General features: G+C 40.2%; 1 protein-coding gene across 1 annotated transcript; it reads left to right on the top strand.

Moving 5' to 3' along the window:
• Positions 1-2,086: 2,086 nt before the first annotated feature.
• LOC124278900 (zinc metalloproteinase nas-14-like) lies at positions 2,087-17,295 on the top strand. The gene is made up of 16 exons (XM_046714710.1): positions 2,087-2,237; positions 4,874-5,033; positions 5,304-5,403; positions 5,565-5,677; positions 5,952-6,072; positions 6,386-6,455; positions 6,910-7,110; positions 11,131-11,266; positions 11,481-11,600; positions 12,000-12,143; positions 13,217-13,354; positions 13,474-13,626; positions 14,037-14,183; positions 15,926-16,108; positions 16,478-16,633; positions 16,924-17,295. The coding sequence occupies exons 1-16, from the start codon at positions 2,193-2,195 to the stop codon at positions 17,025-17,027; spliced, it is 2,091 nt and encodes a 696-aa protein (XP_046570666.1). The 5' UTR covers positions 2,087-2,192; the 3' UTR covers positions 17,028-17,295.
• The last annotated feature ends 1,221 nt before the right edge of the window (positions 17,296-18,516 follow it).

Consider the following 18,516-nt stretch of genomic DNA (forward strand, 5'->3'; position numbering starts at 1 on the left):
TGCAAGGTCATGGATTCGACACTGGATGTCCAACTCAAAGTGGTATTGACGCTGTCGTCAAGTTCATCAAGTTGGCTCTTTTGAATATCGCTGAGGATTACAGTAAACAGTGGAGATTCATGCTCTCTTCCGATACTGACAATACTGGGCATCCTATACGTACAGCCACGTCAATCAAGCATGTTGGTATCATGCCGACAGGTGACACAATGGAGAGGACTCCAAACGGACACTTCCAACTTAACTGGTCCTATCGACGAGACTTATGAATGCTGTTGGTCGACCACAGTTTCTGGGTCTCAATTGGAGTTATACCTGATGCCATGGACATGGTCCCTGTTGCACACCACATGGAGTTATATCTCATGTCCTGTGCATGGCCCATGTTGCACACCGCGTGGACTTATATCTGATGCCATGTGCATGGCCCATGTGGGAGACCGCAATCAAAGACGAGTATAAGATACAGCCTGAGAGGTGGAAACAGGCCGTGATAGCTGCTATATGAAAGAGCCATGGCAGCGCGATGTGAACAGATTGCAATGGACGAAGAACTCTTTTGTTTTTGTCTTGATGCACAGTGAGCTTGAACTTGGACTAGACATGGACTTTAGATCAACAAAGTCCACTGTGCATAGCCAACTATCCTGTTGGCTTAAATGACAACTCTTCTGTCGGAATCACACATTCTGAATATAACTATATCATCTCCTTAGTATTTTTTAACCCCGGAAACTACTACTACTACTACTACTACTACTACTACTACTACTACTACTACTACTACTACTACTACTACTACTGCTACTACTACCACTACTACTACTACTACTACTACTACTACTACTACTACTACTACTACTTATAGTTCCTACTACGTCCAACGCCATAGCGACTAACTGAAAGGGTTGGTGAGAATCGTGATGAGACAGATGTAGTGATTCATGTAAGGTGACAGCTGTTCACACACGATGAGGATGTGATACGACAGTCTGAAGACCTGCTCCCTCTAACCTTACTATATACGGATGAATCAGTATGCTCAGAACTGGTTTCGTCATGTTGACAGTCAACAGAATGACATGGTTCTCATCCTGATATATTTCTGAATCACAGTGAAGAGCAGGTTTATTTGGATAATGTGAACGAATAAACGGATATGGAAGATCGTGCATCTTGACATGAAAATATTGTATTTACGTTCAGGCATGTTGGCCGAGAAATGTACACATGCCGCCTGATAAGACACGCAGACATGATAATCATATTCACTGCTAAGTCACTAAAATATATCGCCAGCAGCACATACAACCTACACTATCCGGTTGTTGTTTCGTGATGCTCCGGGGTGGTGGGTGTTATTAGAAACAGCATATCTGATTACTGCAGTAGACCATCACTTCTTTACTTACCCCCATCCCAAACCCAAATCCACCCTCCCCATGCTAGTATATCCCAATTAAACCTTAAGAAATCTTACACAGAGGCCATCCTTTAAAATTACCTACAATGCATTTCAAGGGAGGGTTACCTTTACCTCATTTAGATTCTAAACACGTCTAGCTCCTACACTTTATCCCAATCATGTTTAGACCTAAAGGGTCAAATTTTGGAACAAGGGACATGCTTAACGAGTAAACAATTAGTAGTAACGCGGCCAGAGTGGTGCCAGAGAGTTCACATCGCCCAGCTCAGTTAATTATACAACCGTGAATATTCGTAGCTAACATGGTGTATACATCGTGTATCAGAACAATCAGGGCATCTTTAAATATAACTGTGGATCACGGACTGACCACCATTTCACCGGTCAGGACAATCAGACATTGTAGGTGATTGTTTCTGACAGGGGTCATCAGAAATGAATGGACGCACATCGCATTATGTTGACCTTTCAGCAGTGTACTGAGCCGTAGCTCACCAGGCCACTTCATTCATTGATAGAATTAACTTGAGTGACACGCACTGCGACTATATATGTTCCGGGTCGCTTCTAGCGAATACTTCCGGAGGTTCTGACTAACAGTCATCATGGCACCGTTGCTCCCATTTCCGTGCTCGGGTAATATAAAACCTGACTGAACTAGTCGTGTCAGTGAATACTGAACTCCGACAACTGACGAATCTAGCCGTGGCTAATTATTCATTGTATATTTTACATTACGTGTTGATATTTATTCAATTATCAACTGATGACCAAGACGGATTCTGCCATGATCAGAGTTATTGGTTTATTGGTAAGTTGATCTATCTCAGGATCCATGTATCTATCTCAGGATCCATGTATCTATCTCAGGATCCATGTATCTATCTCAGGATCCATGTATCTATCTCAGGATCCATGCATCTATCTCAGGATCCATGTATCTATCTCAGGATCCATGTATCTATCTCAGGATCCATGTATCTATCTCAGGATCCATGTATCTATCTCAGGATCCATGTATCTATCTCAGGATCCATGTATCTATCTCAAGATCCATGTATCTATCTCAGGATCCATGTATCTATCTCAGGATCCATGTATCTATCCAGCTATTGATATTTATTCAGGCATGTGAAAAATGTAAGTTATACGATATCTATCTAAGAACGATGTATGCGACTGTGTTTAACCCGTGTCCTTGTTAATGTATTTCCTCCCTGACATAGCTATAGCTAAACTTAGTGTCTTAGCTTAACCTTAAAGTAAGCTCAACAAATGTTACGCCCAACCTTAACTAAGGTGACTCAATCATGGTAGGTAAGGTTTAGGGCGACCTTCTGCCTTAAAAGGCCTATATGCGCCCAACACTTAACAATATATATTTATGTTCAGTTAAATTATGCCATACTTCCCCGTTTTAACGAGAAAGTCTAACACAGCTCTTTGTGTGCAACCATACATTAACTTATCGCCAAGTATTGTGTTTTTGGTTTTGTTAAGCACAGTTTCTTTAAGAGCATGGAGTGGTTTTTCATGAGCTGGACGTTCAATGACATAGTGATGAACTGTTTCTGGGCAGTGTAATATGGTTGTAACAGCATTGACATTGAGGAGAGATGCCCTCCAAAGGCGGATCCAGAAATTTTTAAAGGGGTGGGGTGGGGTGGGGTGGGGTGTGTGTGTGTGTGTGTGTGTGTGTGTGTGTGTGTGTGTGTGTGTGTGTGTGTGTGTGTTCGAACCCCCTTCTGGATCCACCACTGTCCTCATATAAAATACTTCTATATGCCTTCAATCCACAATGTCTTATAGCCTCTGGTGAGTCAAAACAACATCATGTCCGTAGTCACGGTTGTGATTTATCTCCCCGCTCGAATACAAATTAATGGTTTGACTGTGTATCTGAATGTGGACAATACTCGCACCTGTTTGGCATCAAATTAACGTAAATGAAAAATATTATTTCAAAATACACTAATACATGTTTAAGGATATGACTTATTTCATTTATTACAGTTCTTGTAGAAATATAGCTACAGTTACAACCATCACAATATTTGTTTAACAATGAGAATGAATCCATTGTTTGTCCAAAACGGATTCAGTAATTGCTTGAACAACTCCTTTCAAAAAGTGTGCTTGTTCAGTTCATAACATATATCAATCATTTTTATTAAGATTGTCAATTTATTTAGAAGGTTAAATTAACCTATTCATATGAAATTACAATTGATATTGAACATTGTACATCGTGATGACTAAAGTACATGTTGCAGTAATGCCTACGTTTCATCTTCTGACACTTGTGTAGGGGTCAACAATGTCGGGCACTACCCTAAATGTGGCAATTTCTTGTGTAAATGTTGTTCAAACAAACAAAACTGTATTGTCTGTGTCCTTGTATGATATGATATTGAACAAGGCTAAATGTAGATATGGATGTATGAACATTTAAGTAAACGAATTTTTCTTTGGTTACGGATTTCGTTTCCATCAAGCACGGCGTTCGTTTTCACATCCAATATATTTCGTTTGACTTATCTAGACACTTGGTTTGGTGACAAAGACCTTTTGTTTTTTCATACTATAATTGTATGGGGGAATCAGATGTATTTGTCGCAGCTAAGTGTGAAACATACGTGATGTAATTTTATCGGAGACGTTTCAGAATTACCATGTGTTGTGGTGACCACTAATATGTTATTTTTATAAACCAACCCTCAAATCACAAAATTAACCCTCCAAGTTATTATCCGATTTTCACACTTCAAAACATATATCAAATAACGCTTCTACCAGTGAGTAGTGAGTGAGTGAGTGAGTGGGTGAGTGAGTTTAGTTTTACGCCGCTTTTAGCAATGTTCCAGCAATATCACGGCGGAGGACACCAGAAATGGGCTTCACACATTGTACCCATGTGGGGAATTCACCAGAATGTAGCCATGTTAAAATTATTTGAAACGTCAAGCTTAGCCACACTAAGGTTGGGTCGAACAAACCTTATATTTTCACCTTAACTAAGGCTACGTTAGCGTAAAGTAGATTCGTGCAACATTAGCAAAAGCCTGAGGTTAAACTTAAAGAGATAAGGTCATCTTAACTCTAAGGTTGTTTTGTAAAACAAACTGCATCCATTACTGGTGTGCCTGGTAGAGAGGCGGCTGGAACACTGCTAGCAGCTCAGTCTTACACACATACTGTCATGTATGTCTGTATGTACGATACCCACATAGCAACCTACACCATATACCTGCTGGTTTCAGCAAAATGGTAACTGTCACAGACCAGCATCACGTCGGGCTTTCCTCCCTCATCAAGTATTTAACTGGAATACTGTTCAAAGGGGCGTTTAACCCACCTCACTCACCGACATAAATCTGTGATGTCATCCAACTGTCCTTGTATGTTTGTCACTGCTGTTTAATGGCGTCAATATCAATGTCTGTTTAGATCTGCTGTGTGGCGCTCACCTTGGCGCGGCCTAACCCGAGACCTGGAGGGATACCCAAGAGGAAGCTACCCCTTCCTGGGAGCGGGTTCAGATCACGTGATCCAGAGACAAATCTGACGATGGACCAGATAATCACCCAGCAACTCGGGGGTATTTCAGGTACCCCGACCTTGTCCTCAACAATCCTCCCTCCTGACTATAGTATATAGTATATGTGATATGTCCTGTAGTATGATTATGATAATGATATGATAACAAGTTATGCTACGATATCGAATGTTCTGGATAACATAATACGTTTAGTTGCTGTCACTGCGGAGTGGTAGAGTGTACGACCATCGTCTCCACTACACTGTAATCTGTATGAACATTTTCATACAGGCTTCTCGCTAGGGTGTGCACGTACCAGCAGTGTTGTGTCTATTTCAGGTCTTGGAAATAAAATGATGGACGCTGGTGGCTTGATTCTCGCGGAATTAGATCTGCGTCTCACTCCAGAGCAGTATGCGGCGTTCTACAACACAAACAGGTACACACACTTTTTGATATGTAATCGCCAAACCACAAACAACACTGTAGTGTGAGAGTCGTGTGTACAACTACACTGAACTGTGAGGAGACTTATTTGAGCTGATCCAGAAGATCTCATGTAGTCGCTATAAGTGATGTGTACCTCAACTGTTTTCACAGCAATGGTCAAGGAGATGGTTCTGGAGGACGCTCCAAGCGGAAGGCGACGACTGACCCCGTGCTTAGATGGTTGCATGGAGAGATCCCATACGCCTTCGCGGAAAATACCTTCAGTAGGTTGAGTTTTATATTTGAGTCAAGTTTTTTTAAGTTATTACTGCACATGTCTAGAATTTAATATTGTACCTAGATTGGAGCAAAATATATGATTGATAGTTATCGATGAGATCATTAGCTGACACGAATTACCTCGATACATGTCACTGTTTCCACTACACCGCTGTAGCTTGGACATCTTACAGGGTTCAATGTTCCCTTTGGAAACGCATATGAACATATTGAGCATGTGACCCAGCGGTTTTGAAATGTGGACGGGTTTATGTGTAGATGCTAAAGAGACGGTGATGATCAAGGAAGCTATGACGGAGTGGGAGAGGTACACGTGTCTCAACTTCGTGGAAGCCACACCTTCTCACCCCAACGTCGTGGATTTCGTTAACGGAGACTCGTGAGTACAACGTCATCACAGCCGATGCCGTTACAGTTAATGCCGTCACATTAAGCTACACGTTCAAATCCCTTGGACTCTTCTAAAACCTAAGTACCTGGGCCTAGATTTTCGAAGCTCTCTCAGCGCTATGATAGTCGTAAGTTACTGTTAATGTATATGTTACTTACGACTATCTTAGCGCTAAGAGAGCTTCGAAAATCTAGGCTCTGATGTGTACAGTCGGTCTTGCTGCGAGTTAACATACCAGTTAATTGTCAATTTCCTGTCGTGATCAATGTTATTCAGCAAATGTGAATCCCGTGTGCTACAGATGCAGCTCCCAGCTGGGTATGGTCGGGGGAAGGCAGATGCTCATGTTGCAGGCACCCGGATGTAGATTCGTAAGTGTCGCTTACAACGCATTTCTTACGCTGACTGCGAACTGCCAAAGATAGCACTCGTCCTTGGGGTGTACATTCTTGTCGCCATATACTATCTAAAACTTGGTTTGTCTTCTGTTAAGAGTTGAGTACTCCAGTTCCGCCACACACACGTCTTCATGTGTGTTGTTGTAATGACAGGCAACCCTCCACCCCCACCCCAACCCCAGTCCAACACACCATAGTGACCGTCAAAGGCAATGGGGAGAACCGAGCTACTACTGTGAACAGATCAAGACATAATTCTTAGCACGAAGCATGTATACTTCCATGCTTTTCACTCAAGTAAATTATCAAAATGTTGAGTCAAAGTTGCACAATCGACGTGCCCCAATGCATGAGATGTTGAACAAGTAACTTATAATTACACTGCTTTGTTAAGAGCTTCCCCTAACCTTGACGTCTTTGTTGACAGAGAGGATTGTACCTGCACGAGATCGCCCATGCAATCGGTCTGATTCACGAGCACCAGCGTCCCGACAGGGACTACTACGTGGACATCTTCCTGCAGTACGTCGCCCCGCAACTCCAGTACAGCTTCACAAAGAGCACCAAGAAAACTGGCGTCTTCAACACCACATACGAGTACTCCTCCGTCATGCACTACGGCGTCACGGTGAGTGCACAGACAATGGCTTAGGGGAAGAAATATGCTTTGAGCAGTTTCAAGGGAGACAACTATCAGTGTCGCGCCCATGACCATTCTGATACAACACCGACTTCGATACTGGGCTAAATACTGACAGGAGTTTCATTGATAATGCGGTCTCTTCTGAATTTGCCCACTGCAATTTGGAAACGCCTGAAAATGTGGAACACTATCTATTCAAATGACCTGGGTATAATAACATAAAACCTCAACATGTCTGTGCTTGAAGTTGATGACACATTTTCTGAACGGTTGTTATGGGCCTAAACATCATGTATGGCTCCGCGCAAAGAGCGGGCGGTGTAGATTTTCTATCTTTATCTGCAAAATATGATGTTGATATACTGCTTTTTAAAAAATTGAATTAGTTTGTCATCAAGCAGAAATTAAAGTGTCTGCTGAGGGTATTAATACATGGCAGGAAACAAAGGTTATCATTCTTCCGTTTCTGATTCCCATCATTGATTTTTAACGAATACTTGTGCCCAAATACTGTAAATTACATGTAGCTGTCTTCTATCTACGATTTCATTTGTTTGTTTTTTGGCGACATGATTAGTTGTTATTCATATATATATTGTTGTTATTCATATATATATTGTTAGCCAATATGTTGGGCGCAAGTAGGTACCATGTTGGCCCACGTGGCCCTTAAACAATAACAGCAACCAGCCACCCATTACAGTTGTCTATCTACACACTGGACTTGAAACTGTATCTCTACAAAGCTGTATGGTACAATCGTACATTCTCAGTTCGAAGACAAACACAATAGGTTGTAAGGAGCTGACCCGCACTACTTTTTTTTAATTTTTTAAATTTTTATTCTCGGAGAAGCAGTATACAATATATGTATAAATGTATACAATATATATACAGAGACTGGACTCACCGACTTTTTTTTGTTATTTTTTAACACATAGATGCAACATTCGCTCTCACATCCATACAGAAAACCCCCACCCACCCCCAAAACAAACAAACAAAAACAGAAAATAAATAAATTCGTATTGTCAATGTGTGCTACTGAAAAGATTTTCATACTGTTTCCATTTGTTATGGTATTCCTGAAACCTTCCTTTGTTATAATATCTGATTCTGTCTACGTTATGGTAATAGTTCAATTCCTATTTAAAAACGTATAAATGCGGTATTCGATTTGTAAGTTTACATTTATAGATATGAAATTTAGTAATAGAATTATCAAGTCAAATATAATATCACTGTAGAAGGATTCAGAAATACCAAATAACACTAGATCACAATGGAATATACTTATGTTAGCATGTGAACATTTCAGCATAATCCATTGAGAGAGATTCCTCCAAAAAGATTCACTTTCTCTACATCCCCCCAAAGTGGATGTAGTATTGATTCCGGCTCTGCCTTACAAAATGTACATAGATTGCTATTAACAATATTCACCCTGATTAAGTATGTATTGACTGGTACAATTCTATGTAGTAGCCTGTATTGCATCCATCTTAACTTTGGATCAGATGTAGTTTTAAATGCTTTGATAAATATGTTTGACCAGTTCTGTCTTACTAATATTTCCTCTTCCCATTTTTCAATTATCTTTAGATTTTCTTCAGTCTGTGTCATAACATAATAATATTGTTTCGAACCTCTTTTACACGACACGAAAGCAACTGTGTAATACATACATTCTGTGATCTATCTCCCTCTATAAAATTACCTTTATCCAATTTCAATCTTTTTAAATAAATATTGTCAGATCTTAATAAACCTTGAAAATGCAAAAAACTAATCTCGAAAAACTTATCACAAAACTCTTGAAGAGATTTAAAGTCTCCATCTGCGTTCAACAAGCAGCCAATATTAGTAATGTTTTTTTCATAGTTATGTTCTTATTATACAGGAATGCTTCTCGTAGAAACTCTTCATACGTTGCTAGTCTATGGTTACTGCTATATTTAGCAAAAGCTGCCATGCTATCTTTCAAAAACATAATATTATTAGGAGTAACAATTTCCTAACATCAGTGGATAATCATTTCCAAAACGTGTCAAATTGTGAGAATTTGGAACAGTAGTAAGTAGCAGGTGTTTCCACAGTTTGTCATAATCATTATTAATCAATTTCCTAATCCATGTCAATTTAAGTGCATCAACATAAGCAAATATATTAATCATTCCTAATCCTCCTTCTACAACAGGTTTGCAAGCAACAGTTCTTTTAATCCTATCTGGCTTGTTGTCCCAAAGGAAGCTAAAACGAATGCTGTTTAGTTTTTTAAGAAAGTCCCCTGGTGGATTAGGTAGTGTAAGAAAAAGGAAATTTAGCTTTGAAATTAATAATGACTTAATAATAGCTATTTTCCCTAATGGAGTAATAGTTTTTTCATCAATTGTTTAATTATTTGTTCAATTTCATATATTTTACAAGCAAAATTTAGTCTTATCATCTTATCGTAGTCAACTGAGAAAATAATACCTAGAATTCTAAACGTTTCAGGATTCCAATCAAGGGCCAGATCTGGTCTATATTTAACTTGGCAATGGTTTTTTGAACCTATCCAAACAACCTGTGATTTGTCATAATTAATCCTCAGTCCAGAAATTCTAGCAAATAAGTCTAGTGTATCAATAACAGTTTCAAATGATTTTTTTTGAGCCATCAAGAATGAATTCAGTGTCAGCTGCATATTGTGCAATCAAGTACTCTATTTAATCAACTTTTATGCCATTTATATGTTTATTTTTTTTAATAAGAGCAGATAAAGTATCAGCACATAGTAGGAAAATGTAGGGGAATAAAGGATCTCCTTGTCTGCAGCCACGACAAATTTGTATCCAAGGTGACATATTTCCATTTATAATAAGACTAGATTTTATATCATAATATAGGATTGATACCCACTTTGAAATACTATCACCAAATCCATAAAATTTAAGTGTCTTATTTATAAAGGACCATGATAAAGAATCAAATGCCTTCTCAAAATCTACTAGTAATAACATTCCCGGAACATTTTTAGATTCTGTGTAAAGTAATAAGTCATATATCATACGTATGTTATCTCCAATATATCTGCCAGCCATAAATCCCGTCTGGTCTTCATCTATAAGATTAGGGAGATCTCTTTTTAGTCTGTCAGCAATAACTGATGATAATAGCTTATAAGAAGAATTCAAAAGTGAAATTGGGCGCCAGTTTTATAAAAGATTTCTTGGCTTATCTCCCTTTGGAATACAAGTTATAAATTTTTGTTTTTGTGTCACAGATAATTCACCAATGTTGTAGCTGTAATTCAGAGATCTTAACAGAAAATCTCCCAAGTCAAGCCAGAACATCTTAAAAAATTCATACGAAAAGCCATCAGAACCTGGACTTTTGTTATTTGTTGATTTTGTAAGTGCTGTAAGGAGTTCTTGTTTAGTTATTGGGCCTTCAATCGGATCTGATTCAGTCTTGTCAATCTTCTTTACATCTTGTTCAGATAAGAGTGATTCGAGTTCAATATCTGTAACTAAATGTTCTTGAGATGCATAGAGGTTTTGGTAATAACTTGTTGATTCTTCTATAATATCATCCGTTTGGTTAATGTTTTCCCATATTTCGATTCTATTTCTTTCATATTTTTACTTATATAGTTTTTGTTGTCTAGATTACAGAAGTATTTACTTATAGTTTCACCTTCATCAATCCATTTAGCCTTGGATCGAATCAATATCCCATCAAGCTTTTGTTTACGTATTTGCTGCAAGTCTTGTTTTTTAGTCTCCAATTCATCATGTATGAATTCAATAAAATTCTTTTCCAATATTTCTATTTCTGAAATTAACTGGCATTCTGACCCGCACTACTAGGAATACCCACTGGCAAGTCAGTAAAACATCTAGCTTTGACAACACGTTTTCATCTTATTCAGAGGAAGGATCTATCTTATTTGTCAGAAATGTAGATTATTCTTATTATATACCTTCTTGTCTATTTCGATGACTCATCTTTGTCAATCCTCAGGCATTCTCAAGAGATGGTAAAACGAAGACGATTCTTCCCAAGGACCGAAGCCGCGAGGAAGAGATTGGGAAGGTTTATCTAAAGGAGCTCTCATTCGGTGATATCCTGGCAGTCAACAACATGTACAATTGTGCAGGTAAAACAGAAACAGGGCGAGTGCTTCTGAAGTTGCAGGATTAACAATGAAGCCTTCTAAAATCAACTGCTTCTGTGTTAAAAGTGCAAAAAGCAACTTTAAAAAAATACTCACTGGATAAAAACCATACATAGATTTACTTTAGCTGTAATGAATCTATCTTTTGTGCCCTATTTCCCAACGTGGGCTAACGTGATCGTACTGTGTTCTAAAGGAAATTGTCCCGACACAGTCAAGTGTAAAGATGGCGGCTTCGTGGACGAGACCTGCCGCTGTATGTGCCCGGATGGAACACGTGACTGTGAAGAGGGCTACCAGGCACCTGCCACTAATGGTGAGGCTCATGACTAAGCTAAGATTATGTAACAGGCCCTCAAGAGTCGTGGTATCTACTTGTCACTAAACTGAAGTGTTTGGAGTCCTTCTGATATTTTACCAGGTGTATCATCATTCCTTAATTTGTTGGAAAGAACACGTAACTGCCAAGTGGATCACTATGATGTATTGCAAATACAGGCCGGTTGTATTTCACCAATTCCTGTCCGATAAACATATTTAATCATATTACGAGATGAAGTTAAGTCAACAAAGCTTAAAGGTTTGATGAAACCAGTCAAAAGCTGATAATCACAATTATTCTAGTTTCACCCACTGGTAAACCTGCTATTTGAGTACACATTCAGGCGCCTGTGTAGTTGTTGTGGACAGGAACTCAACACAGTGCATGTTGCAGGTGAATGCAGCAACACGTATGACGACTGGCAATGCGCCATATGGGCCAACTCCGGACAGTGCAACAGGAACAGCAAGTTCATGAGCAAGTCCTGCAGGAAGGCGTGCCATCTCTGTAGCTACACTGTGGCGCCCACTGAACGTGGTAAGAAGCTCATCACACTGCACAAGATAGGCTGCACTGAACAATTCTGACTCGACAAACCTACAAGAAAACAAACAGGGAAATGTTTAAATCCTAGCGGATTAGATCAGAAAATAATATACTTCCTGCTGTACACAATCACTGACAAGGCACTGACCAGGATCTGGATACTGATCTGTTTCGTCACAGACGTACGAATTGTGAATATACTTCCTCACTGACATTCGAATTGTAAACACACTTCGTCACAGACATACGTACTGTGAATACACTTCATCATTGACATACGTAAAGTGAATATATTTTGTCGATGTGATACATATAGTGAATACACTTCATCATTGACATACGTTAAGTGAATATATTTTGTCGATGTGATACATATAGTGAATACACTTCATCATTGACATACGTTAAGTGAATATATTTTGTCGATGTGATACATATAGTGAATACACTTCATCATTGACATACGTTAAGTGAATATGTTTTGTCGATATGATACATATAGTGAATACACTTCATCACCAAGATAGTTATTGTAAGTACACTTCCTCACTAACATACGTATGGTGAATTCACGTCCCCAGTGGCATACGTATTATGAATACACTTCGTCACTGACAAAGGTATTATGAATACACTTCGTCACTGACAAAGGTATTGTGAATACACTTCGTCACTGACAAACGTATTGGGAATATATTTTGTCATTGAATAAGTATTGTGAATACACATCGTCACTGACGTACGTATTGTAAACACATTTCGTCACTGACATATGTATTATAAACATATTTCGTCACTGACATACGTATTATAAACATATTTCGTCACTGACATATGTATTGTAAACATATTTCGTCACTGACATACGTATCGTAACATATTTTCGTCACTGACTTACGTATTGTAAACATATTTCGTCACTGACATACGTATTGTAAACACATTTCGTCTCTGACTTACGTATTGTAAACATATTTCGTCACTGACATGTACTGTAAACATATTTTGTCGCTGACATGCGTAATGTAGATACACTTCGTCAAAAACATGGATGTTGATTCCAGTGGGCTGTGAAGATCTGCATCCCAAGAAGTGTGCCAAGTGGAAGGAGAATGGTGAATGTGTTGCCAACGAGTGGTGGATGTCCTTGAACTGCCGGAAAACGTGCAACGCCTGTGTTGCGAAAAGCCAGAGAAAAGAGAGTAAGAAAACGTATTATTCTGAACTCATTCATCTCTTCTGAAATAATCCAGTAATCGTAACATAATTAAACTCCCCAAAACTCCCGCTGTACCTGACCGAGTTGTTTTATTTCCCGCAGCTCAGTGTGAGAACAAGCACAGCGACTCTGTAAAGTGCGACACGTGGGCTGCTGACGGCGAGTGTAAGATCAACCCTGCCTGGATGCTCATCAACTGCCGCAAGTCGTGTCAGACATGTGACCAAACCCCTCCAGTCACTGACGGAACTGACGGTAGGATACCGCACATTGCATGACAATGTCAGGGTGTTTAGAATGGGACGAGATCCAATGCTAAAGTCATCTATTTAGTCTTCTGCTGGTGAACCTCAAATGACGGACCTGAGTGCAACTTGCTTTACAGTGAGTATGTGATTTGGGTTTTACGCTAGCAATATCACAGCGGTGGACACCAGAAATGGACTTTACAGAAATTCATTCATTCATTCATGGGGTTCTATGACCTTCGGCGTGACGAGCGAACGCTTTAACCACTAGGCTCCCCCACTGCCCCAGTTGGTCTACAGAATCCCAACATGATGAATACATAATTAACGTGATCTCTGATTCCATCAGTATTAAGAAAGTATTTGCGAGATATTGGCGAGCTAGTATCCAACCGTCCTACACTTATGTATTGCCAGATACATGTACAGACGGCCACAGTAACAAGCAGCAGTGTGTTGACTGGGCTCTGTCCGGGGAGTGCCAGGCCAACCCCTCCTGGATGCTTCTCAACTGCAAGAAGTCGTGTGGCGTCTGTGGAGGGGGATCTGTGGTCACAAAAACACGTGAGTAGCTCCTCTGTTTCAGGCACCACACAGTGGTGTAAACCAATATGTCTATAGTCACTTAGTACTACCTTGAACATGTCGCAACTAGGAGCAACGGATAAGTCCATAATGTAAGGATGTGCATGCTTGTATGTGTCAGCTGATAACAGTTGCCTAAGATATGTGTATTCACGTGTGTGAGGTTCTTTCACCATGTTGTGTGTGTGTGTTTCAGCTGTAAATGTATGGGGTTCTATGGCCATGTTTTGTGTGTGTGTGTGTGTGTGTGTGTGTGTGTGTGTGTGTGTGTGTTTCAACTGTGAATGTATGGGGTTCTATGACCATGTTGTGTGTGTGTGTGTTTCAACTGTGAATGTATGGGGTTCTATGACCATGTGTGTGTGTGTGTGTTTCAACTGTCAATGTGTGTGTGTGAATGTATGTGTGTGTGTGTGTGTGTGTTTCAACTGTGAATGTATGGGGTTCTATGACCATGTTTTGTGTGTGTGTGTGTGTGTGTGTGTGTGTTTCAACTGTGAATGTATGGGGTTCTATGACCATGTTGTGTGTGTGTGTGTGTGTGTTTCAACTGTGAATGTATGGGGTTCTATGACCATGTTGTGTGTGTGTGTGTTTCAACTGTGAATGTATGGGGTTCTATGACCATGTTGTGTGTGTGTGTGTGTGTTTCAACTGTGCTGTGAATGTATGGGGACCATGTTCTATGACCATGTTCTGTGTGTGTGTGTTTCAACTGTGAATGTATGTTGTGTGTGTGTGTGTGTGTGTTTCAACTGTGAATGTATGGGGTTCTATGACCATGTTGTGTGTGTGTGTGTGTGTGTGTGTTTCAACTGTGAATGTATGGGGTTCTATGACCATGTTGTGTGTGTGTGTGTGTGTGTGTGTTTCAGCTGTAAATGTATGGGGCTGTATGTCCATGTTGTGTGTGTGTGTTTCAGCTGTGAATGTATGGGGTTCTATGACCATGTGTGTGTGTGTGTGTGTGTGTGTGTGTGTTTCAACTGTGAATGTATGGGGTTCTATGACCATGTTGTGTGTGTGTGTGTGTGTTTCAGCTGTGAATGTATGGGGTTCTATGACCATGTTGTGTGTGTGTGTGTGTGTGTGTGTGTGTGTTTCAACTGTGAATGTATGAGGTTCTATGACCATGTTGTGTGTGTGTGTGTGTGTGTGTTTCAACTGTGAATGTATGGGGTTCTATGACCATGTGTGTGTGTGTGTGTTTCAACTGTGAATGTATGGGGTTCTATGACCATGTGTGTGTGTGTGTGTTTCAACTGTGAATGTATGGGGTTCTATGACCATGTTGTGTGTGTGTGTTTCAACTGTGAATGTATGAGGTTCTATGACCATGTGTGTGTGTGTGTGTGTTTCAACTGTGAATGTATGGGGTTCTATGACCATGTGTGTGTGTGTGTGTGTGTTTCAACTGTGAATGTATGAGGTTCTATGACCATGTTGTGTGTGTGTGTGTGTGTGTTTCAACTGTGAATGTATGGGGTTCTATGACCATGTGTGTGTGTGTGTTTCAGCTGTGAATGTATGGGGTTCTATGACCATGTTGTGTGTGTGTGTTTCAACTGTAAATGTATGGGGCTGTATGTCCATGTTGTGTGTGTGTGTTTCAACTGTGAATGTATGGGGTTCTATGACCATGCTGTGTGTTCGTGTGTGTTTGTGTTTTTCAGCTGTGAATGTACGGGTGTCTATGACCATGTTATGCGCGTGTGTTTCAGCTGTGAAGTGTGTGGAGACACATCCTGAGTGTCCCTCCTGGGCAGAGACTGGGGAGTGCCTGAGTAACCCGGGCTGGATGCTGACCAACTGTCCCGTGTCCTGCGACGAATGTGTTCCTGACTCCGTGTCCACACCCGACCCTGTGATCCCCGACATCACACACCCCACCATTGGCCCTCAAGGTAACCATTGTCTGTTACACCAATGACATTTCTGGTGAAGATATTTCTGAAATTATGTCTCACAGCATACTTCTTAAATGTGTTGTATAACAACATATCGTTACATATACACGCAAACAGGTACACATTTAATTACACAAGAAGTTCACTGGAAAACAGTGCCTGACATTTTCATTGAGAGATAATGGAGGAACCTTACGTACGTCATAAGTGCTAGTTATCGTCGCTTTTATCAAAAGCCAATACTTTCGATACATTACATTACAAATTATTTGTGAAAAAAATTTCAATATGTTGTTATGTTATCGGGTATCACAAGTCAAAACATGGTATAACAATTATTGGTGACATATTGCTGTTTTCGTTCAGTTCCTTGCAATAACCTTCACGACGACTCAGAGTGTGGATTGTGGGCAAGCACGGGACACTGCGAGATGAACCCAAGCTGGATGCACCATAACTGCCGCAAAGCATGTCGGTTGTGTGTAGAGGTCAAGGTCACACCGTCACCACCAGTAAAGCCAGGTGGGCATGAAATAACCTTTTACATACTGACACTGAGCCAGAACTGTCGTTCTGGTGTTCTATTCGTATTGATGAAAGGTAGAAAATGGAACATTTATTAAATAGGTACGCTTTTAGCGGAAGATCGTTTTGTGTCGCACAAGGCTCTTCAGTCATTATAACATTGTACTTTATCTTTCTTCGACAACGATATGTCCTTGCAGCCAGAGGTTTGGCTTCATATTGCTTCACTACATTCATGTACCGTTGATTTTCAAATCAGTATCTGAACCCCCCTTTGTTCATTTTAGACTGCACATGTCGGAACAGCGGATCTCGAGTCCTGCGACCATCGACCATCACCCTACTGATGTTGGCCGCACTACTTGTTGCCCTTGCGTCCAGAAAACAGTGAAACTCACCACCTTAGAAACTAAGGAGCGAAGATTTTCTCCATGTCGAATCGGTCTGGGAAGATATTATAAGGACCATTATGAATGAGTGTCTTGTTTGAGAGGCATTTAGACGTTGGAGCAGTAAGGAAGGATAACAATATATGGATGAACAACTGCTATATTACATTGTGAAATTCTTGTATACTGTGAAATACACAATGCCATTTTAGAAAGTGGTCAAATGTAACATATGTTATATTTGGGATTACACTTTTTCAGCAAAGTACAGATTCTTGTACTTTTGGGGTTGAGTCCCATTCGGGATTCGAACCCGCACCTTCAGAGTCAGGCACCTAATGGCCAGCACACAAAGTCAGACGCCTAGACCGCTCAGCCACCGCGGCTTCCACAAAAATGGAAGTCTGACAACTGGTAGTCTAGACTGTGAACCTCTTGTCTACTGCCACCAAGAGTTGTCTATCGGTCAGTTCACTGTTAGTGTTATATATGATGTCAATATTTATATGCGTGCACTCCCTGGTGAAAGTTCAAATGTCTGTGATATTTTTTACTTTTGTTCCACCAGGGAGGTATTTATTGTAACTTAATGTATATCACTCATAGAGTTTTGAAACATGTTTACGTGTGGAATGTTTTATATTTTCTATATTTCAAAGAATAAATTATTTTGATATTTTCATATTGTATATTCTTTTGGTTATGTTTGATATGGATTGTGGAAAACATGTGCCACTTGTCAATGGATAAATTGTACAGTTGTCAAACAAGCACAACGACTATACAAGGTGTAGAACGTGGTAGAACCACACCCCTCCACCCCTCTGGATCCGCCTAGGTACACCGACGGACGTCGATTGCCTGCGCCAGAGTCGTAGTGTGAGGTCTGTCGTACTGCCGACCCAAGTGCAAATGGTTGACGGGTTAAAACAGTAAAAGAACATCCTTTACAGGTTATATATTTAGACTGTGAGGATAATTAACTTTGGGCGTATGATGCCATTCTGTAAACCTCATTCATGGAGGTTTGTGAAGGATGACTTTCATGTTACAGCTGTGTTGTATACATCTGTTGTATGTGAAACCTAAAGCAAAATCTACAGCATACTTGATCTGTTCCGCCATCTTCGACGGATCACTGTGCTAGGGCAATAGGAGGCAGGTCTACTGATTCCTCTGTGTATGTATTTGGGTATGGATCCATTCAAAACACAAAACAATTGGGCAACGCCAAATGATAGTTTTACTGTGACACGGAAATGCATCCCTTATGACGAGGAGACGCATCTCCTCAATACAAGTGGTTGTACAGGTACACACCGCCACCTACTTGGTGACGGCCTGGCTGTTACAGGCATGCCCAGTATATATCTTGTATTAGTGGTTGTACAGGTACACACCGCCACCTACTTGGTGACGGCCTGGCTGTTACAGGCATGCCCAGTATATATCTTGTATTAGTGGTTGTACAGGTACACACCGCCACCTACT

The sequence above is a fragment of the Haliotis rubra genome, unplaced genomic scaffold, assembly GCF_003918875.1.
Source record: "Haliotis rubra isolate DU_JTF1 unplaced genomic scaffold, ASM391887v1 Scf243, whole genome shotgun sequence".
In the NCBI taxonomy this organism is placed as follows: Eukaryota; Metazoa; Mollusca; class Gastropoda; order Lepetellida; family Haliotidae; genus Haliotis; species Haliotis rubra.

Coding starts and splice junctions, on each gene's coding strand:
- LOC124278900 (XM_046714710.1), top strand. CDS start 2,193: ATGACCAAGACGGATTCTGCCATGATCAGAGTTATTGGTTTATTG. Junction 5,404..5,564: donor GCGTTCTACAACACAAACAG/GTACACACACTT, acceptor CTGTTTTCACAG/CAATGGTCAAGGAGATGGTT. Junction 5,678..5,951: donor CTTCGCGGAAAATACCTTCA/GTAGGTTGAGTT, acceptor GTTTATGTGTAG/ATGCTAAAGAGACGGTGATG.